The sequence below is a fragment of the Macrotis lagotis genome, chromosome 1 (assembly GCF_037893015.1).
Source record: "Macrotis lagotis isolate mMagLag1 chromosome 1, bilby.v1.9.chrom.fasta, whole genome shotgun sequence".
Classification (NCBI taxonomy): domain Eukaryota; kingdom Metazoa; phylum Chordata; class Mammalia; order Peramelemorphia; family Peramelidae; genus Macrotis; species Macrotis lagotis.
Genome location: NC_133658.1, coordinates 916726719 through 916749556, shown reverse-complemented (window position 1 = coordinate 916749556; position 22838 = coordinate 916726719). Strand labels below are relative to the sequence as shown.

Sequence of the window (22838 nt, the reverse complement as noted above, 5' to 3'; positions counted from 1 at the left end):
CAAACTAAAATAGCAGAATTGAGATGCAAATGACTTGAAACTTCCTAATTAAAAGATGGAGGCAACTAGAAAATAACAGATGAGAAAAGTCTAATATGATATTCTTTAATTTAGAATTAAAATATTTCTGAACTATATTTCTGAATAAAGGGTTGTTCCACCAACTTCTAATTGAATTCTGTAAGTTTGGAATGTTCACCTCTGCCCCTCCATAAGGTCTGTGTCTCTAGTTATAAATCTGAAGGGAGGCTCTCTTTGTGTGAAACAGCCTAATGCCCTTCTAATAATTGCATCTGCAAAAGCTGTGTAAACAATCAACAAAGGACCACCCTGAAAAGGCAGGAATCTCCTGTGGTTATCTAAATGAAAATCTGAATAAATTCTTGTACTGATGATATTTTGGAATAGAAAAAAATTCTTATGTTTTATGTGTCTGTATTATATCTAATAACAATATAAAATATGTCAGAAGAGGATACAATAGTCCTGGGCTAATTGGATCTTTGTCAGTTCTGTCAAGGGACAGAGCTTATGAATGGGTCAGAGAATCATAAAGTAATCAATGGCATCTTTATGTAGAAATGTGTAGCCTGATTGGTTGACTGCCCAAATTTTATGATTCTTTGTCAAAATTCTATAAATATTCAGTTTGTTCTGATGGCATTTATAAGGATGCCATCCATCTGTGGGTTTTGGTAAGATCCTAGAGAATTAAACTTCATTTATAAACTAACTTTGTCATTTCATTTTTTAGCCTAAGGAAATTATGATTCACATATTAAAGAAAACAAGAAACCAGGAGATATGGAGGGAATAATTCCTGGTGGGATGGAATGACTGGGGTGGGGTGGGGGATTGTGCAGAGGAGTTGGAAGGGGTTGTGTACAAAGTTTCATGTAGGTGGGGGAGGCCTTGGCAAAGAAAAAGTTTCTCTCTTCATGGAACATTCGAGTAATGGACAAGAGAGCAGACTTGTTATGACTGATTTCTAGTGAGCAGGCTGTTGGAAGCAGCTTTCAACAGGGAATTTAGAAGGACAGACTCTTATCAGAGGAACCAGCTTTGTGTCAGCCTATATTTGAAAGCAATCAACTAGTCTCAGCCACCTGAGCCTCCCGCTTCACTTTTTTCTGTTCAAAAGGTAGATCAGAAGGGAGCAGACAGAGCTCTCCTCTTGGGGGACTGGTATGGGTAGGGAGGTAGAAGAGGGAAACATAGCTGTGAGCCATCTCCTCCTCTCAGGAGCTGTCCTGGGTGGGGCCTTGGGGGAAGATGTTCATGAGAGTGGCATGTCCTGTCTGTAGTTGTCTGCACCCACATGGAACCTAGCTGGTGCTGTCCCATCATCCTGGAAAATTAGGAAATATCTCCAGGGAAGGGTTTAGCATTAAATAAAAATGGGAAAGGCTATCTACAAAAGGTGAATTTGTGAAAGAACTGAAATTTAAGCTCTAAGTACTTCCAAGCACCCCTTATGTAACTAGAAATTCATTATTACTCTACATTCACAAATAATTGATAGATAACAAATAAACTTTTATTTTTCTTTTAATATGGTTCGTTTCCCTGCATTTTTTTGCAAAATAAATCTCAATATCATAGTTAAGTAAAATGGTACTCTCCTTGTTTAAATTTTATTTAACTTTCAAATTGTAGAATAAAATATTTGCATTGCAGATGAAACTGCAAATCTATTATTTGAAAATTGCTTTTCTTTTCAGATATATGAAAATATATTTTAAAAATATCATGCAAATTTCTTTTTTTTGTTTTTCTTCCCTCTCTAACTCATCCCACTCTAAAGTTGGATTCCAATACACACACACACATACACACACACTCATGCACACTCATGCACACACTTACATACACACAAAACACACACATGCACATATATGTATATACAAAATTAATATGTACACACTTATATTTATCAGTTCTTTCTCTGGATGCAGATGACATCTTTCTTCATGTTTCTTTGTTTTTAATTTGTTTAATTATAAGTCAAAATGATTTAGTTACTCAAAGATTTTCTCAGAACAATATTATTATTACTGAATATAATGTTCCTTTATTTCTGTTCATTTCCCGCTTCATTATTTCTTGAAAGTATTTTAATGCCTTTTTAAGGTCATTAAACTAATAATTTCTTATAGCATAGTAGTATTCTTTCACAATCATATACTACAATTTGTTCAGTCAATCCTCATTTGATGGTTACTCCCTCACTTTCCAGTTCTTTGCTACCCACAAAGAGAGTATCTATAAATATTCCCTTCACATTCAAATTTATAATTCCTATTTCTGAATTTCCCTCCTTCCAATTTTTATTCATTATTTTCTCTTTCAGACTTTCTTTTTAGTCCATCCCTATTACCTTGTCTTATCTCCCACCCACCCCCTCTTAATCTCATGCTCTCCTCCAAGAGGCCCCCTCACCCTCTTCCTCCACCCTTCCCAAATCACCCCCCTAAAAGTCCCTCCCCAATGTAGTCCCCCAGTTTTCTTCCCTCTCTACATATTCAGAAGACTTCTACACCCTTCCAGATGTACATATCATTTCCTCTTTTACCCAGATAAAAGTAAAACTCCAATATTATCATCCCACCACCTCCACTGATGGTTTCTGTCTTATTTCTTCCTTTCATGTCCCCTTTTACCTTTTCCTATTCAATTTTGTTTTTTAGAATCACCTCATCATACACAGCTCAACCCCAAACTTTCTTGGAGCCCAATATGAGGGAGAGTAGAAAGAAGAGGGATTCCCCTGGAACTGACAGCTCTCATTCCCTTCCAGACAGACTCCCTAGACCCTCCCTAAAGGCAGAAAATGGCTCTTTGGTGACCCTAGTGAGAAGTGTGACCCGTAGGTTCAGGGATCGAGGTGGGCTGAAGTTTATTGACTGGAGAAAAAGCAAGAGTCTGAAAGGAGAGTGACCAAGAATGGGAAACTATCAGGAATAGTTTTTTATCTGATAGGGGACAGTGAATCATGCTGGGGCCTGCTACCACCTCCACTCATCTCTCTGGTCAGAGCCCAGCCTCCCCGCCACCTCAACCCGGATATGGGTGACAGGTGAGGACAAAACCTCACCCCGGGGTCCTTTGCCTATGACAATGCATAAGCTCAAATGTGCTGGCATGTCCAACTCTGATGACAAACTGATGACTTCAGATCTTTGGTCATCAAAATATATACCACAAAAGCACCAGTTGGATGAATGCCATATGATGGGCCTCTTTATCCATTGGGCCAATTTTTTACCTTTATTATTTAATTTTATTTTTTCCAATTACATGGAAAAGTAGTTTATTTGTAAGTTTATGAATTTTCCTATCATCCACTTTTTGTCTCCCTTCCCATGGAAGCAAACAATTTGGTAAGTTGTCCATAAGCAAACCTGTTTAATATATTTCCATATTATTCATGTTGTAAAAGAGGAATTAGAACTAAAGGGAACAGAAAACAAGAGAAAGAAAACACATAAAAGAAGTGTGAAAAAGTAAACATAGTATGCTTGCTCTGCATTCAGCCTCCATAACTTTTCTCTGAATGTGGATGTCATTTTCCATAGCAGATCCCAGGACTGGCCTTGATCACTTAAGTGATGAGAGGAACTTCATCCATCCTAGCTGATCATTTCACAATGTTGCTGTTATGTGTTGTTATATGTTATGCAATGTGTTGCTGTGTTCTCCTGGTTCTGCTCCTTTCACTCAGCATCGGTTCATGCAAGTCTTTCCATCCTTTCTAAAGTCCAGCCATGCGTGATTTCTTGCAGAACAATAGCACTCAATCACATTCATATACCATAACTGGTTCAGTCATTCCCCAATCGGTGGGCATTCCCTCAATTTCCAATTCTTTCCCCTATAAAAAGAGCTACCAAGAAAATTTTTGTACATATGGCTTTTGCCCTTTTTCCCTATCTCTTTGCTATGGAGCCTTAGTATTGGTATTGCCAGAATAAAGAGAATGCACAATTTTATTGCCCTTTGAATAATTACTCTCCAGAATGGTTGGATCAGTTCACCACTCCACTAGTAGTGCATTACTGTACAAATTTTCCCAAATCCTCTCTAACATTGATTATTTTCCTTTATTCTCATAAGGAATTTATATAAGACTAATTACAAAGCACTGATAAGGGTTTAACTGTCTACTTATGATATATGAAAATGTTATCAATATACTTAAAGTAACATTACTAAGGTAGTTTGAAAGAAAGATTGTAGATGATTGTGGAAGATGGAATAATTCTATAAAACAAAATTGGATAGGAAAAAGTAAAAAGGAGTAGTTGTCTCAGAAAAACAGACCATGAAAGGAAGATTTAATACAGAAGAAACAGGTGGGGTGGAGGGCTGGTAATACTGGAACATGATTCTCATCTGGGTTGAAGATGAAATAAAGCATCCAGCTCAAATTCTAGAGATGTGAGAGACCTGAGGGATAGGGGTGATGGTAGACTTTTAAATAGATATATATAGAATAAAATTAAGAGAATGGGAAGAGAAAAGAAGGAAGGGGGAATTTAAGAGGGATGAGTAAAATAAGACATAAGAGTTTACGGTAAAGGAAAAGATAAGCTAACAGAGAGAGGGGGGAAAAGGCTGAGAAGAAAATCAATAAATAAAAATAGAATGGATAGATGTAAGTTCACAAATGCTAATTATAATTTTGAAGGGAATGAGATAGGCTCACTCACAAAATGGAAATGTATAGCAGGATGAATTTAAAATCAGAATCCAAGGGTATGCAATTTATAAGAATGACCTTTAAAAATGAGATATGAAGAATTAAAATAGAAGCTTAGAATACAATTTTCTATGTGTCAGCTGATGCAAAAAGATAGGGATAGCAATTATGACCTCATGCAAAATTATGAGTAAAACAATTTAATTAAAAGAGACAAACAGGATAACTCCATTTTGATAAAAGACCATAGACAATGAAGCAGTGTCAATACTGAGCCTATATAGCCACTAAATAACATAGCATCTATGTATTTACAAGAAAAGTTAAATGAATTTCAAGTGGAAATAGACTAGTGGGAGTAGTAGGAGACTTTAACCTTTCTTAGAATGAGATAACTCTAAACCAAAAATATATAGGAAAGAAATTAGGATGTCAATAGAATTTTTTTTTTTAGTCTTTGCAAGACAATGGGGTTAAGTGGCTTGCCCAAGGCTGCACTGCTATGTAAATATTAAGTGTCTGAGGCTGGATTTGAACTCAGGTACTCCTGACTCCAGGGCCGGTGCTCTATCCACTGCATCACCTAGCCGCCCCATCAATAGAATTTTAAATAAACTTAAGAAGACATATATCTAAAGGGAAATGGAAATATACTTTTTCTCAGTCAGCTTAAGTACCTTTATGAAGATTGACTATATATTAGTAAATAAAAATATTATAGTTAAAAGAGGAAAAATAAAAATGTTACAAATATCCTCTTTAGATAAAATGCATGAAAATGTTTAATTTTCAACAAAGGAAGCATAAATTAAAAATTAATTGGGGGTTAAATAGTCTTAAAGAATGAGTGGGTTAGGGGTGGCTAGGTGACTCAGTGGATAGAGCACCGGCCCTGGAGTCAGGAGTACCTGGGTTCAAATCCAGTTTCAGACACTTCATAATTACCCAGCTGTGTGGCCTTGGGCAAGCCACTTAACCTCATTTGCCTTGCAAAAACCTTTAAAAAAATGAGTGGGTTTAAAGAACCAGTCCTATAAATAATAATTTCATTAAAGAGAAGGAAAATAATGAGAAGATATTACAAAACTTATGGGATTCAGTAAAAGCAGTAATTAGATGATAAAAGAGGATTAGAGGATGGATAATTTATGTTTGAATGCTTATATCAATAAAATACTGAACAACTATACAAAGAATTGTGTGTGCAATTTATAAAAACAAAAAAAGATAAAAATTAAAGATCCAAAATTAAACACTAAATTAGAAATCCTAAAATTTAAAAACAAAATTAATAAAATTGAAAACAAAAAATGTAAAAAGAATAACTAAAACGAAGAGTTGATTTTATAAAAAAAGAGCTATTTAATTTGATATTTAAAATGTTAGAAAACCGAATCATTAGCATTAAAAGTGAAAAATGAAATTAAAACATTTATAAGGAATTATTTTGCCTAATTATAGGAAGAATAAATTTAACAATTTAAATGAAATGGAATAATATTGACAAAAGGGAAATAGGATATATTGATTTTTTTATTGTTTTTTATTTTTACAGTTAGATGTTATTTAAATTTTTCAACACTGATAACACTTGCATGTGTGTAAGTCATACTTTTTCTACCACCCTCCCTTCCCACCTCACTCCTCTCAGTTGTGGACACTATGGTAACAGTTGTGTATGTAAATTTGTTTTTAATATGTTTCCATAATACTCATTTTGTATATAAGGAATTAGGACTTAGGGAAAAGAGAAAAAAAAACATGGAATAGGAAACAAAACATAAGAAGTTTTTTTAAAAAGTGAACATAGTATCTATTCAGATTCTGTGTTTTTTTGTTTTTTTTTTTGGTGTTTTTTTCCCCCCCTAGATGGTGATGGCTTTCTCCATAGCAGGTTTCCCAGGGTTTTCCTCAATCTCTAAGCAGCATTAAAGTTGGTGTGTCCAGGTATTTACTGTTCTACAGGTTGGGTCTTGTCTGCATGTTCCATCTTGACGACTCCAGTGACGAGGCCTATACTTCTCTGGGTACCAGATGCTTCTTAAATCTGCACTGACTTGACTCAGTCCTTTAGCATGTGATCTTACTGAGTCTTGTGATATTTCACTTGTGTCAGAGTCTCTGTCGCCCCATCTTAGGGTTGGGATACTCAAGGGCTTGGTCATGTCATTCTCCAGCTCGTTTTACAAATGAGGAACTGAGACAGACAAGGGTCAGTGGCTTGTCCAGAGTTTCATAATAGGTGTCTGAGGCTAGATTTGAACTCAAAATCAGGAGTCTTCCTGGTTCTAAGACCAGGACTCTAGCCACTGGGCCAGGTGGTCCCTCCTCAAAGAGAGGGCCTCTTGGATCTTTCTTTGTATCTGACTCATAGTGGGTTATTGATGACTTAATCAATTCTTGAATTCACATGATTGAGGCCCCAGATCAAGAGAATTGAAGTCATTTTCTTCTTTTCTGACATCAACTCTAGCCACCAAAGGAATACCACTGGACATTGTTAACTATCATTTTCTTAGGCTAAAAATGAAAGACAAAACTTAGTTTTATAAATGAAGTTTTATTCTCTAGGATCTTAACTAAAACCAAAGGGTTGATGGCATCCTTACAAATGCCATCCTCAATGTGAAATTTGGGGAGTATTTTAAACAGAAAGGACAAAGAATCATAAAACTAAATCAGGTAACCAATAAGATTGGTTTTCCAACAGGAGCCTCTTACATCTTATAATATCTGCTTCAAATTCCTATTGACAAAAAGCCCACTTAGGCTGGAGAGTAAATGTTTACAAATAACAATAATATTTCCTCTCTCTCTTCATTCAAGATGTTTCTTCTCTTAAAGTTTGTTCTCCAGATAAAGGAATTTATTGGTGCTATCATGAGATGATCAGGTAATATCAACACAGGTTAAGTCAACAGTTAGATGTAGGAGACAGATCTTACATAGCAGAATGATATTTTTAATGAGACAACATTCAGAATTATAACCTTCAGAGGTTAAGAGATTAATTTTGGGGGATCAGAAATATAGCATTAAAGAGTATCAAGTTTAGAGGGAATCATGAATCTGGGGTGACTGAGGCAGCTCTGAGATCTGTCACTTCCTTACATAGTATTCTAGCTATGATTTTTTTCCTCCTAAATTGAAGGTAATAGTCTTTTGGAATTTGTTCAAACTCCACAATTCTTTCTCTGGATACAGATAGTATTCTCCATTGCAGACAGCCCCAAATTGTACCTGACTGTATACAATGTTGTCTAGCTATGATTTCATCATCTTCATAGTTAATGGCAGCTTGTCAGATAAAAGTCACTTCTCTGTTGGAGAATGGCTTCCCAAACATCCCAAGAGGAGAAAAAACAAGAGACATGAACAGTGTTCCAGTTGTAAAACATGACACAATGGCCAATGGAGAACAATCCCCTTAATACATTTCTGAATTCCCTTACAAAGAAAGCTGGCTGCCTCCATCCACCCATCAGACCCTGGACAGCTCCCACTCAGAGCTCACTGGAGTCATTGGGATCCAGGTACCTGGAATTCTGCTTCTCACAGCTCCTACACTCTCATGCCTAACCCAATGTAAAGTCTATTTAGCCTGGAGACCTGATCCAAGGGTCAAGGATCCCAGTGATCAAAGGACCTCAGGTCAATCCCACCTGCCCGGACAGTCACAAGCACTACCCAGAATCCCACCTTCCCCAGGGGACCCTGGCTGCCAGTCCCTCAGAACATAGTCACCCCCCCCCCCCCCCCAAAAGGGAGTCTGTTTCCACTTTTTGTCTGGACAGCTTTCTACTCAGAAAGGAGGAGGGGCTGAGTCCTAGAGTCAGAAGGGGCAGAGGTGGAGGGGCTGAGCCCTAGAGTCAGAAGGGGCAGAGGTGGAGGGGCTACCCTCAGAGCAGATCTTTCAGGTTGGGGGAGGGGAAGTAGAAGCTGGTGGGTGGAATTCCTGCCCTGAGGTGTATTGTGGAGGAGGGGAGGACCCAGGGGTCAGGGAATTATCCTTGAAGTAGGGCAGGGTCCTGAGGTCCAGGCCCAGGCCCAGGCCCAGGCTGTGATTGGAAGCCTCAGGGGCTAGACTGAGGGAGGAATTTCCAGCAAAAGGACCCTCCCTGTGTGGGTTGGCTCTAAGCTGCAACTCTGGGAGCTGAGATTTCTCTGCCAGTATCTCCAGTAGTCTAAGCCAGGCCCTGATATCCACACCTTGAATACCTCTTATCTTCTGCCAGCTTCTAGGACCTTTGGTCTCCTTACTCCTCTGACCTCATGGTGAGTATACTACGGGCCATCAGGAGCTGTGCCCCTCAACCAGGCCCCTGGAACAGCCCCCTCCCCAGATTAACCCTAGGACCACACATTCCCAGTCTTCAGACTTTGCACTTTAGGCCTAGGAGAAGAAGAGATAGACCTTGGACTCTCTGGGCTCCTGCTCCCCACTGCAGCCCAGCCTGTAGAGGGCTCAGGCCTGGCCCAAGCAGGGGGCCTGGAGGGAATGGCCCCTGAGAGCCCCAGCCCCCCAGCCCAGAGGAGTGCAGTCCATCAGCCATGGAGGCCATTGCCCTAGATGGAAGATATCTAGATGCTCTAGTCACTATTCCACGAAGGGATCATGACCTTATCAAAAGAAACATCAGAGGGAAACCTATAAGATGGTCCCCACTCTGCTTCTGAGGGTCAGACTTGACCACTGGCACCTGGGGTCTCCAGCACAGACCCCTCTCCCATCCAATTGCTCCCCTTCCCATTTGTTCTCCCTCATTGCAGCTGCCCCCAAAGATGACTATTGTCCTCCTTGGTTTCTCCCCTTTTCACCTCCCCAGGCCTCCCCCCCCATATCCACAACTTCCCTCCACTTGGCCAGGCCAGCTGAGGATCCAGGAAACCCTTTCCCCCAAACCTTGTGGGCAAAACCCTGAAAAAACCCCAGACTGTGTCCTTGGCAGCCTCTGGGGCTGCTCCTGCCCTCCTGCCTCAGACCCCCCCCCCCCCCAGCCTTCCCAGGCCTCTCTGGATCCCCCTCCTTTACCAGGGCTCAGGTCAGTCAGTTAGGATTCAAGAAGGCCAAGGCCCAGAAAAACAGGCCTTTGCCCTAGGGAGTTTCCCTGTCTACTGGGGAGACAACCCAGCCAAAGCTGGGTCCCAACCAGCCCAACTCAGGGGAGGGAGAAGATTCTAGGCACCCCTTCAGGGACCTTCTCCATTGTCTCTTATGTGATCCTGCTCCTCCAGGGCAGCCAGGTTGCTTGGACCATCTAGAGAGTTGGACCCAGTTGACCCTCAGGGCCCTGGATGTTGTAAATTCTCACCCAGATGGAGATTGTCTCCTCCAGAGTAGAGTTTGGGGGAGAACAGGAAGGGCTGAGGGTGAAAATAAGGACAGAAAAGGTGAATGTAGGAGAAAACTGAGGCAGCTGGGAGGCTTCTGAGGCCTTTAGCAGGGAAACCTCTTTTCTGGGGCTTTCATTTAGTTTGCATTTGCTGAGCTCTTAACGTGGTGCTCTTCATCCCAGTGGATTGAAGGAGAAGGGGGCAGGGTCCTGAGGTCTGATTTTGGATCTGATTGGAGGGAAGGGATGATCCTGGTGGATGCCAGGGTTGTGGACTAGGTGGACCCTCCCTGGTGAAATACAGCTGTGGAACTGAGATTGTTCTGCCTTCTGGAAGCCAGAAGACCTGGGTCCCTGGGTCAGAGAGAAGGTGAAGGCTGTATCCTAGAAGGAAGAGTGCTCCCCCTGGTCCCCCTGACTCTGCCTGCCTCCTCCTGCCTCCCCCTAGTTCCCCCTGGATGCTCAAATCCTGGGACTAGAATCCTTGACTCTGGGTCTTTCAGAAGATCTCTGCTGAATCTGCACAGATCCCTGGGATGTCAATTGTATTTGCTCTAGGAGGGTAAGTGGGTTAGATAGGAGAAATTGGTTGCTTTGGGCTTTGGGATGGTTCATAGTACGTGACTTTCCAGGTTCCCCTTTGCAGTTTCATTTCCTGAAAAAGGGGACTTTTAGGGGAAAGGGGAGAAGGGGAGGGGATGATCAGGTGAAATTCTCTGAAACTAGAAAAAGAGGGATCCCCTTCCTCTCCCCAACAGTCATGTTGCAGATATTCTGGGTCTGGGTTTCTGGGCAGTATCCCCAAGGTCCTTGAAACCAGGCTGGGTTCAAAAAATATAATAAAAGTAGTCTCTATTGGGTCCAGTGGACAGATATAAATCTGGAGGACTGGAGATGACCCTGGATAAGCAATTAAGGCTAAGTGACTTGCCCAAGGTCACACTGCTAGTGTAGAGTACCTGAGGCTAAATTGGAACTCCCACCCTCCTGACTCCTAGCCAGTACTCTAAGCCACTAAGGTATTGAAAAGGCTTCTCAGCTTTCCTTCCTTCCTTCCTTCCTTCCTTCTCTCCTTCCTTCCTTCCCTCCTTCCTTCCTTCCCTCCCTCTCTTTCCTTCCCTCCCTCCCTCCTTAAACTTCCAGTACCTGTGGTTCTCTCCCAAATGGTCTGGAAAGATTTCTTGAGGGTCACTCAACAATGGTCAACAATGGGGCTCAGGCCAAGCCCAGGTAATCACAGATTGGGCCCTGATTGGTTCAGAGGGAATATAAAAAGTCCTTGTTTCGGTTTCCACCCTAAACACTGGGGGTCTTCCCCACCCTGGCTGTTTTTTTTTTATTTTACTTTACAAAAGAAGCTCTTTTTTGATTCCTTTCTTTCTTTGTTGCCTTAATCTTGGAGAGGCCTTGAGGGTCTTGTCCACCCAGTTTTTATCTCTACTTTTTCCAGCTAGGTAAACAGTGGTCTTTGTTGGCCTCTTTCTCTGACACCTGGGAAATACCTTAGCTCCCAAAAGGCCTGGGTTTCCCCCTGCCTCCAGGGCCATCTCTCGCATACCTGATTCCCTGAGACTTTGTTTTTGGTTTTTGTTCTTTGTTTTTGCCAGGTGATGGGATTAAGTGACTTGCCCAGGATTACTCAAGTAGGCAATTATTAATTGTTTGAGGATTTGAACTGCCTCCAGGGTCACTTATTTATTCACTGTGCCACCTGGCTGCTCCTTCCTGGAGACTTTGCACAGAACCCACCCACCCCTTCCTCCCCACTTAAATCCAATTCACTTATGGATCATGGCATCACCTTCTTGAGGTCTTGATCTTGGAGAAGGAAGGACAAGCATCAATGAGACTAGGAAAGATACTAAGTCAAACTAGGATGCTTCCCAAATTCAGCTTCCTCTCCAGTGGGCCTCACTTTACTCACTGAGCCCCCTGGATATCTGTGATCGCCCAAGGTCCCTTAGGACAATTAAGGCAAGCTGTTGATACTAGTGGACTGATGACTGGGTCTGGATCTAGAGCCTGGAGGGAGAAGGAGGGACAGAATCTGCTGGGGATGTTCATGGCTGTGCTGGTGAGAAAGATGCAGGGATTCCAGGAACTTGGAAAGACCTCCGCCCAGCTTTTGAGCCAGAGGTTGTCAGGGATATGAAATAGTTTACTCAATACTGTGGATATTCAAATAACAAGGAAATGAAGCAGGAATAGGGACCAGATTTCTCAAGGAAATTTAGCAAAGATAAAAGAGATTGACTATTTTAAAGCCGAGTTTATTCTGAGAGGACTTAGGGTGGTCTCTGTTGTTTCAGTGTGTTCCTGTGTCTAAGCAGCCCCCTTGTTGCTTAACTTTTGGAGGTGCCAGTGGGATGGGAGCCCAACTTCTCCAGGTTCCTTCTGTCTAGATAACATTGGGACTCACATATTTAGATAATGCAAGGCCAGCACAGAAGGATATAGATTAACTATTTGTGACCTGGCCAACCAGAGGGAAATGATTATATATATTCCTTGGCAGACCATATTATTCTGCCTACATATTGGACTAAGAATGAAAGTCAAACATTTATCATTGGAAAACATTTTCACATCTGGATATTTGCAATTTTTTGAAATTTCCAATACTGGAATCAAGCTGAAGAATGAAAAGGAAATTAAAGAACAGATGGAAAGGATTCAAGGGCTGGAGGACTTTGGGCAAGTCACTATCCTTTTGTGACTCAGTTCCCTTAGCTCCTCCTTTCCCCATCCCACTGTCCAAGTTATGATAGGTCAATGAACTTTTAGTAAAGGATCTTGTTCCTCTTGTCTTTTAGGAACAATTATGCTACTTAAGATTCTGCAATCTTCATAGTCAGATCAGGAAAGAGGTTAATGAATTCCCTTCTCCAATGTTTTTGGATAAATATATAAATATCCCCCCCTTATTTCTTTGCTTTTCTGGGGGGGGGTTGGGGGTCGGGGGTGATATTGGACAAATGGCCTCCACCTTTAGGTTACAGTAAATTGAAGAGAAGAAAACTTCATGGCTAACCTATATTTTCTGATATTTTATTTTATTCTTATATGAACCAATCAGATTACACATTGGTACATAAAGGAGTCATGGATTACTTTATGTTCCTCATACCCATCCATAAGACAATGTCAGAACTAACACAGATCCAATTAGCAACGGGAAGACTGTCTCCTTCAGACCTGCTCTTTTATGTTGTTAACAAATATGTTATAGACATCAAACATTGGAATTCTCCTTTTCCTGAATACCCGAAGTATAAGAATTTATTTAAGTCTCTTGAAGAGAGAACCAGACCACTTTTCTGCTTTCCCAGGATGGTCCTTGTCTAATTGTTGCCAAGACTAGGAAAGCCAAACTTGCAGATGCACTTCCAGGGGGACCAGGCTGTTTCCCACAGAGTCAGTCTTCAGATGACAGGGAAAGACACAAACCTTGAGGCAGGCAGGGGATAATATTGAGATTTGTAAATCTTAAAAGCAGAGAAATATAAGATTGAAGAAATCTCAGTTTCACAGTAGATACTTTCCTTCATCTTAAGTAAAACTCCTTTGATACCCATGCTCTTGTGTATTTTTAATTGGAAAGGGTACTGTATTTTGTAAAAGATTTTTTAAGCACCTATTAAGATAATCACATGACTTCCTTTAGTTTTATTTTTGAAATGGTCCATAATGCCGATCAACCAACAAAAGTTTCTCAAAGCCGGCTTGGTTATTTTTATGGATCCCAGTGGGCTCAGGTTGATTGGAAAAAGCAATTCCTTCTGCTTTGGCCAGAATCCCTGAGTTTTTCCTCCCAGATTGATTTTTCTTTTGTAGTGCACTAACACTTCTTTCTACCTTCCAACATCACTGAGAAATCCTGTCAATCTTTTTGTACTGATAAATTTTTTTTTTGTCAGAGCAATAATGGTGATTCCCAAACTCTGCCTCATTTCTCTCTTAACTGTACTTAATCCCTGGATGGTTATTGTCTCCATCCAACTATGACTTGGAAAAACCCTAGCTGTAAAAGGTCTTCTCCCACTGCCTCCAGAGTCATCTCCAGTAATCCTGATCCATATCTGCTCACTTCACTAACCTAGCATCACCTCCCAGAGGACCTCAGCTCTCATATGTCCTATACTTTTGATAATTTAGGAGCGGATGACATTCAAGGATGTGGCTGTGGACTTCACCCATGAGGAATGGGGTCTCTTAGATGATCCTCAGAAGGAGTTGTACAGAGAAGTCATGCAGGAAAATGCCTGCAACCTGCTCTCCCTGGGTAAGAACCCCTTCCCTGCTAAATCTGAGTCTCCATTCCCTAGAGAGGATGGTTTGGAGCATTAATCAGTTATTGGAAGAGAAGATTGCTGGTCTCCTGTGTCCAAGGAATATGGTCCTCCTACTATGCAGCTTTCCTATGGAAGACCTTTGTCTCCTGGTGTGATAGGAACTTGATGGTTTCCTTTGTTGCCTCTGAAGCTCTTGGAACCTTCAGGTCAAAGAGTCCATTAGTGTGGAAGCATCTCAGATATGGAACTAATCTCAGAGGTTGATTACTCTGACCTCAATTTAATTTGGATTATCAGTACTGATGGGGAAAACAGATAAATGCATTAGAACAGGATGGAATAGATCTCAAAATGGAGTAGCTCTGGATCCACAGTCCTTCTCCTAAGAGAACTCAATTCCAAGTTTCTCTCCAAGCTCATCCCTAATTCATTCCTTATGTCCAGGGCTTCCAGTTCCTAGAGAAGATGTGATTTCTTATTTTGAGCAAAGGGGAGCATCCTGGATGCTGGAGCAAGAACAACTAAGGAGTCACTATCCAGGTGAGTGAAGTGAAAAAGGTAGATGAGAGATGTGTTTACTAGAGGCTTCTATGTGTTGTGACACAAGTACTAGTTTTCAGGTTTGCAGGAAATTCTACCTTGGATTTTATTTAAGTGCCTGCACTTGCCAGACTCTAAGCATTGGGACATAAGGAGAGGCAAGGGCCTTCCCTGCTCTCATGGAGCTCCCAGTCTGAAGGGGCAGAAAGCCCATAAACATCTCTACAGAAACCTAATATGGACAGATAAATTGGAGCTGGTCAAGAGAGGGAAGACCCTAAAGTTAAGAAGGCCTGGGAATGGCTAATTGTTGAAGGGGGACTCTAGCTGGTGCTTTAGGAATGCCAGGACAAGCATTCTGGGGCACAGGGATAGGGTGGGAAAGTCTCAGAGTCAGGAGGCAGAGTGTTCTGATCATAGAACAGAAAGGAGACCCCAACCATTGGAGAAAGTGAATGAAGAATGAATGGATGAGTCAAGAGAGGGGTGGGTGATAAATGTTGTAATAATTCTAGAGAAGAATATATTTGATTCTTTGGGGAGCCACTGGAGACTGTTGAGCAACACGGTCAGGTGGAGAGCTTTACGACAATGAGCTTAACGAGTCAATGGAGAAATGAGCACACTTGGGGAAGACTTGAGGCAGCAGGCTCTTTAATACTCAGCTGCAAAATGATGGAAGCCTGAACTTTGGAAGGAGGAGAGAAGGGGGTACATGTGAGACTTGTGACCCAAGTGAAAACACAGCATTTTGGAACAGAAATGGACATCAGGATAGGGAATGAGAATGTGGAAGTCAATGAATCTTTGATAATTCATTTTCTGAGACTGGCTCGGTGCCTCAGATAGCATTAAAAAAAATAGGAAGAATGGATAGTTGGAAGAAAGAAAATGAATTTCCTTTTGGACATAGTGAAAAGGAGAACCAGGATATAAATGGACCTATAGAATGAGTTTATTTGTATGCAAAAAGGGATTTTCTTTTTTTTTTTATTTTTCTTCTCAAATTTTTATTTATTTAAAGCAATGGGATTAAGTGACTTGACCAAGATCCTGCAACTAGATAATTAATAAACGTCTGAGGCCATATTTGTACTCAGGTCCTGTTGACCCCAGGACCAGTGCTCTATCCACTGCACCACCTACCTACCCAATGTAAAAGGATTTTCTTGAGGAAGCAGAAGGATGATCTCATTTGATACTGAGGTGAAACAGGAAATCACAGCATCAGACTCATGTACGATAATGAGAAGATAATATTTGATAAATGCCCGATTTTTCAGTCAATTATGAGATCAGGTTTTCAGATGATAATGTGTGGATGTAGGAAGAGGGGTGCAAGTTAGATCATGGAAAGCTGCTGTGCCAAGTGACATAGGGAGTCACTTGGGGAGATGCCAGAAGATTGCCTCGCCATGAAGAAGGCCCAGTTGAGATGATGCAGTCCAAATTTGTAGCGGAACCAGGCAGCCCGTTTCATGATTTTCTCTGATTGAAGGGAGCTGCCATACTTGGATGTCATCCAAAGCTAAGTTTTGTATAGATTGTCAGCTCAAGTCCCTTTCCAGATCTCTGTGGCTCCATCTTTTATCCCTTTCTTGGTGCATCACTGGCCAGGTTCACGATAGGTGACCAATATCTTAGTTCGGGTAGGTAGAAATTCCCAGGGATTCCATAATAGGAGACTCTTCAGGAACCTAGACAGAAGCTCCTGTGATCTTCAGTCCTGGATGTATTCTTGTTCTATCTGGGTTAGAAGCTGACAAAGGTCATTAGGTCTAAGAATGAGAGAGAAATATGACAGAGGCCAGAACGTACCTTTTATAATTAATGGAAAGGATAGAACACATAGAGTTAGAGCCTGGGGCCTGGTGTCAGCCCTGGGGCCAGTCAGTCCAATGATCAATAAACCTTGATTAAGCGCTATCAGTCTTCTAGCCACTGTGCTGGCCCTGAGCACAAAATGGAAGGCAAAAATCAGTTCCTGCTCTCACTGAGCTCATAGTCTCCTATTCACAGATAGAGATAGGATGAGAAGAAGCAAGAGATCATGAACCTCACTCTCAGCTGATTCAACTGAAAATACATTGAGTTCAACAGGGACATGAGGAAACATGAGTGAGTGCACAAATAGTTTAAGAAGAGCAGAATTGGGGAGGAAAGAATTGGAATCAAAATAAGGATAATATTGACAGCATACACAATTTGTTGTTATTCAGTCATTTTCCAGTCATTTCTCTTTGTGGTCCCATTTTGGGTTTTCTTGGAAAAGATATTGGGCTTCTTTGCCATTTCCTTTCCAACTCATTTTATGGATGAGTTTACTTGAAAGGGTTGCCCAGGATCACCCAGCTACTTAGGTTCTGAGGCCATATTTGAAGTAAGGAAGTTAAGTCTTCCGAACTTTAGGCCTGGTGCTCTATCCACTGTACCAACTAGCTAGCATTTACATATTTAGGGAGGTAGTGTGCTATGCACCATCTCATTGGGATCCCCATCAATAAAATTTGGAGTTATGGGCAAATATTATGCCCATTTGAGAAATGAAGAAACTGAGGCAACAGATCTTTGAACAAGGTCAAGGGACTAGCAAGTTGGAGGGGTTGGAATATAGTTCTTCCCTTAAACATGTGATTCATTATACTACCAGTGGTATTCTGATCTTTAAATTAGACATTCAGGGCAGCTAGGTGGCACAGTAGATAGAGCATTCCCTGCAGTCTGGAGGACCTGAATTCAAATCCAGTCTCAGATACATAATAATTACCTAGCTGTGTGACCTTGAGCAAGTCACTTAACACCCCCCCAACTGCCTTACAAAAATTTAAAAAAATAACTGCACATTGGAAAGATTCACACACGCCAGGTCTGGAAAACAGAAGAAAAATTTGGCAGGCTCTCTTATTGAGAAATAGAAATGCAGTTTTGTTTTTGATCGTGTTTTTAGCTCCCAGCCAGTCAATACAATTGCTTGTTACTGTATAAAGTATTTGGTTTTTTCCTGACTCGTGACAAGTGGTGTATTGATGATGATGATGATAAGTATACTGGAAGGCCAATTGCATTACTTGTTTTTTCCAAAGAAGAAAGAATATTTTCAAAGAATATTTTTATCTGTTTAATGTGGTTTTTTTTTTTGCATGGCAATGGGTTTAAGTGACTAGTCCAAGATCAAACAGTAGGTTATAATTAAATGTTTGAATCTGGACTTGAACTCAGGTCCTTCTGACTCCAGCGCCAGTGGTCTATTCACTGTGCCAACTAGCTGCCCCGCAGTCTTTATTTTTAAAATCACCTTTGTTGGATAGAATTTCTTCAGGCTTCAAGTTTCTTTTTCCTATTTTTGTAAACCAGCTACACTCTTACTGAATCTCTGCTAAATGGCTCATCTGTATTGCTGATCAACTCCTTGGGGAGCATGCCAGGGAGACAAATAGTCATAGAAGTGGAAGATAGCTTCCAATAAGGAAGGTCTGTGTATGTAGAAGACAGTGTGCACATGGAAGTTTGGAAAGTTTGAAAACAATTTCATGTTTAATTGAAAGATTATATTATACTTAGTCTGAGCCTGATAGGATGTCATCATTGGATCGTACCACAAAGCATCATAGGGGGGCTGATCATGATGGTTTGGAATCATTGCAGAAAGAATCCTATTATGGTGAACCCAGGCTTGATTTCAGGAATGAACAAAATTAATCTTGTGAACAAAATTGGACCTTTATTTACTGCTTCAATTTTTAGCACAAACCCCTTGGACCACCATCTAGAATCTCCAATGGCTTTGTGAGCCAATAAATAGGAAGTGTTAAAAGAAGATGGATAGGGGCGGCTAGGTGGCACAGTGGATAAAGCACCGGCCCTGGAGTCAGGAGGACCTGGGTTCAAATCTGGTCTCAGACAGTTGATAATTACCTAGCTGTGTGGCCTTGGGCAAGCCACTTAACCCCATTTGCCTTGCAAAAACCTTAAAAAAAAAAATAAGCTGGATAAAGAATGTAGTTTCTACTTCCATATAAAAGGGTGATGAACTCAAGTTCCTCTGAGACACAGACTTTCAGAAATGGGAATTGCCAATCATTTTTTACAATTGTGTTTATTATAGAGAAATTGTTTTAGTGAGCAGAGACATTTATAGATAATTTTTTTTTAGGTTTTTGAGAGGCAAATGGGGTTAAGTGGCTTGCCCAAGGCCACACAGCTAGGTAATTATCAAGTGTCTGAGAGCAGATTTGAACCCAGGTCCTCCTGACTCCAGGGCCGGTGCTTTATCCACTACGCCACCTAGCCGCCCCTGTAGATAATTTTTTATAATGAAATTGTAACTGGCTAGAGCTAAGAACATAATGAGCCAGGTGCAAGTTACTTTTGTGAAAAGTAAATACAAAAGGTAATCGTGACATTCATCATGTGATCTCAGATGCTGAAGCAGAATTGATAAAATTGAAATTGCTAACCGAGGAAATTTCATTGCGCTTACAGACGAGCTAGACAAACTAGATTATATAATAGGTTGCTTAGTATTTGTTCACCAAGTAGCATCATGTTCTAGAAGAAGAGCTTGAAAGTGAACGTGACTCAGCAAGATTCACATGAAGACAATTTCTTGACTCCTGTGGTCCAAGCATGCCTAATCCCAAGGTTTTAATTGCAGTCTCAGCTGCTGGTATTTGAGTCGAGTCACTCTGAACCATTCAGAACTCATTACCCAAGTTGTGAATAAAAGAAGAATGCCAGACCTGACTTGGTGGCAGGTTTGTTGTCGGGAATCAATGTGATTGTTTGTGAATGTGTAAATTAAATCAACCCACAGTTGATCTAATGTGAACTTATGACATTCCTAAAATGATTGATTCTGCCCATTTAAGTTTGAAGAGTTTTCCCTTTGCCTGGGGAAAACAGAATAAAAGTGAATTTGTATTCAACCATTGGAGTATAGTGCATAGAATTATACATATGTGTTTATGTGACTTTGTCCATTTGTTTCCTTTAGATGGAGAGATAAGACTTGTAATCAAAGAGATTCCTGCAGATATTAGCCTTTCAGAGGAAAAAAGATTCATGAATGCTGAACCTGATGACCACATTAGGAGAGAAATCTGTGTTGGATATCATAGAAGTCATGATGGAGAAAAACCACATGAATGTCATCAATATGGAAAAATTTTTCCAAGGAAAGATAAACTAGATAAACATAAGAATATCCACAATAGAGGCGAATCTTATGAATGTAATACATGTGGAAAGACTTTTATAAGAAGAATCAATCTTACTGCACATCAGAGAATCCACCGTGGAGAGAAATCTTATAAATGTATTCATTGTGGAAAAACTTGCAGTAATAGCTCCAATCTTGCTGTACATCAGAGAATCCACACTGGGGAGAAACCTTATGAGTGTAATTTGTGTGGAAAGGCTTTCACATGGAGCTCTGGTCTTACTATACATCAGAGAATCCACACTGGAGAGAAACCTTATGAATGTAATCAGTGTGGAAAGACTTTCATTCAGAGGTTCCACCTTACTGCACATCAGACACTCCACACTGGTGAGAAACCTTATGAGTGTAATCTGTGTGGGAAAACTTTCACACAGAGCTCTAGTCTTAATGTACATCGGAGAATCCACACTGGAGAGAAACCTCATGAATGTAATCAGTGTGGAAAGACTTTCATTCAGAGGTTCCACCTTACTGTACATCAGACACTCCACACTGGAGAGAAACCTTATGAATGTAATCAGTGTGGAAAAGCATTTATTCGTAAGGACAATCTTACTGATCATCAGAGAATACACACTGGAGAGAAACTTTATGAGTGTAACAAATGTGGAAAGAGTTTTAGACGTAATTCCCATCTTACTCGACATCAGAAAATCCACACAACCTTCTGAATGTAATCAGTGTGGAAAGACTTTCACATGGAACTCCAGTCTTATTGAACATCAGACTCCTCCATGCCAGAGAGAAATTTTATGAATGTAGTCTGTGTGAAAAAGCTTTCATTCAGAGGTTCCAACTTACTGCACATCAGATACTCCACTGGAGAGAAACCTTCTGAGTGTAATCTGTGGAAAGGGTATCTTTCAGAGAAGCAGTATTACTGTACATCAGAGAATCCACCATGGAGAGAAACCTTTTGAGTGTAATCTGTGTGGAAAAGACTTGTTCACAGGGACAGACTTGTTGAACTTCAGAGAACCAAACACTGAAGAGAAATGGTTATGAATGTAATCAGTGTCAGTACTAATAATCAGTTTGCTAAATCTGAAAGGTTAAAATTAGACCTTTCTTCCCTTCAGAGAGAATTCAAATTTGATAGCAATCCTATCTGTATGAATGAGAAAAGTCATTCAAATGGAGCCCAGAGGTTCTTGGACAGCAGATAATTACTGAGTTCCAACCATATGTACTCAGTGTGGGAAGGTCTTCACTCTCTGATTTTATACCAGAGAATTCTTAATGGACAGAAACCTTATGAATGTGCTCAATGGGAACATGTCTTTCTCTGGAGGTGTCTGGTAATGGGTAAGTTTTTTGTTGCTAGGATGGCAGCATAAGAATAAAAAGGAAAAAAGAAAATTACATGGTAACTAAAGTTGAATCTAATATTTTTGCAGTTTCATGTGCAATTGTCTTTCCACTCTGTTATGAAAAAATTTGTTGTTGAAGCCTGTTAAGTTCATAATAAAAGAACTTAATTTATGGAGAGTAAATGATATCATTGAAGGAGCTTCCTCCTTCCACTTGGAGCCACAGCCATGCCAATATAGGAGAAGTGGGGAAGTTCTGGCAGGTGGTCATGAGAGTGACCCAGGTCAACATATGGTCAAGCTGGTGCTAAAAGCCTGGAACATTATGATTGAGCTCAGTAGAGAGGTGGCATCATCCTCTTAAGAAGGGCAAAGGAGGTATCCAGAGTCCCTGACCAGACCAGACAGCAAGTCCTTTGACAGCTGTCCAGGAGTCAAGTAGGTTCTAAAGAAAAGAACTTTCTTGTTTCTGTGAATCCCTCATGGCTAGGTAAATGGCCTTCAGCTCTGCCCTCACCCTACCATGCCTCTGCCAACAGTCTTCAAAGAGCTGACAGTGACAGGGCGAAAAACTGCAGCTACCCAGTAGAGACACTGGAACTGGAAGCGTTTCCTTCTATGGAATAATCCTGGGCCCTATTGTTTGCCAGCTGATGTAGCTGTGGGTCCCACTTAGTTAATGGGTCATGGAGGGAGGGAAATTATTGACTCCCTAGGCACCTGTCCTGAAAAGATCATTTCCATTTTAACACAATGGCATCAGTGGCTGACCCCAGTCTACTGGGGTTGTTTTTCCCCAACCCAGGACAGTATGGATAATTGTTACCTCACAGAAGCCTTGGGATTTTGGTTGAGGCTTCTTGGAGTCCTCAACCAAGGGTAGTGCTAGACTGACTGCTAACTTGATTATTGTTACAAATTTCTGTTGCTCTGGACTTCATTGAAATGTAGAAGTCTGGGGTAGCTATGTGGTGCAGTGGATAAAGCACCGGCCCTGGAGTCAGGAGTACCTGAGTTCAAATCCGGTCTCAGACACTGATAATTATGTAGCTGTGGGCGAGCCCCTTAAACCCCATTGCCTTGCAAAAACCTAAAAATAAAGTGTAGGTCTTTCTATGTGATGGCACAGTTGGGGACATATATAGGACTATGAGATAAGGAATAAACTGTCTCCAAAATTGTTCCCGAGACCCTAGTACACCTTGAGAAAGTATCTCACATAGTCTAGGGCAGAGCTGTTTCTGGTTGTAATATGTCTCCTAAGAATTTCACAGGGGACATTCTCCAGTCGTCCTGATCCATGTCTGGACACTGGACCCAGATTGCTCTATAGAAGAATTTTGCACGGTCTTGAATCCAATTCACTGACAAGTCATGGCACACCTACATGATGTCTTATTCCTTTTCGAGAACGAAGAACAAATAGCAAAAATTTCACACATG

At 40.8% G+C, this 22838-nt stretch overlaps 1 protein-coding gene across 1 annotated transcript in view; it reads left to right on the top strand.

Moving 5' to 3' along the window:
- The window catches only part of LOC141509112 (uncharacterized), a 37584-nt gene extending 16828 nt beyond the window's left edge, over positions 1 to 20756 (top strand). The window contains exons 3-5 of the mRNA XM_074218379.1: positions 14188 to 14314; positions 14769 to 14864; positions 19858 to 20756. Coding sequence (XP_074074480.1) covers positions 14188 to 14314; positions 14769 to 14864; positions 19858 to 20756 — 1122 coding nt within the window. The remainder of the gene's footprint in view (positions 1 to 14187; positions 14315 to 14768; positions 14865 to 19857) is intronic.
- Positions 20757 to 22838: the final 2082 nt, after the last annotated feature.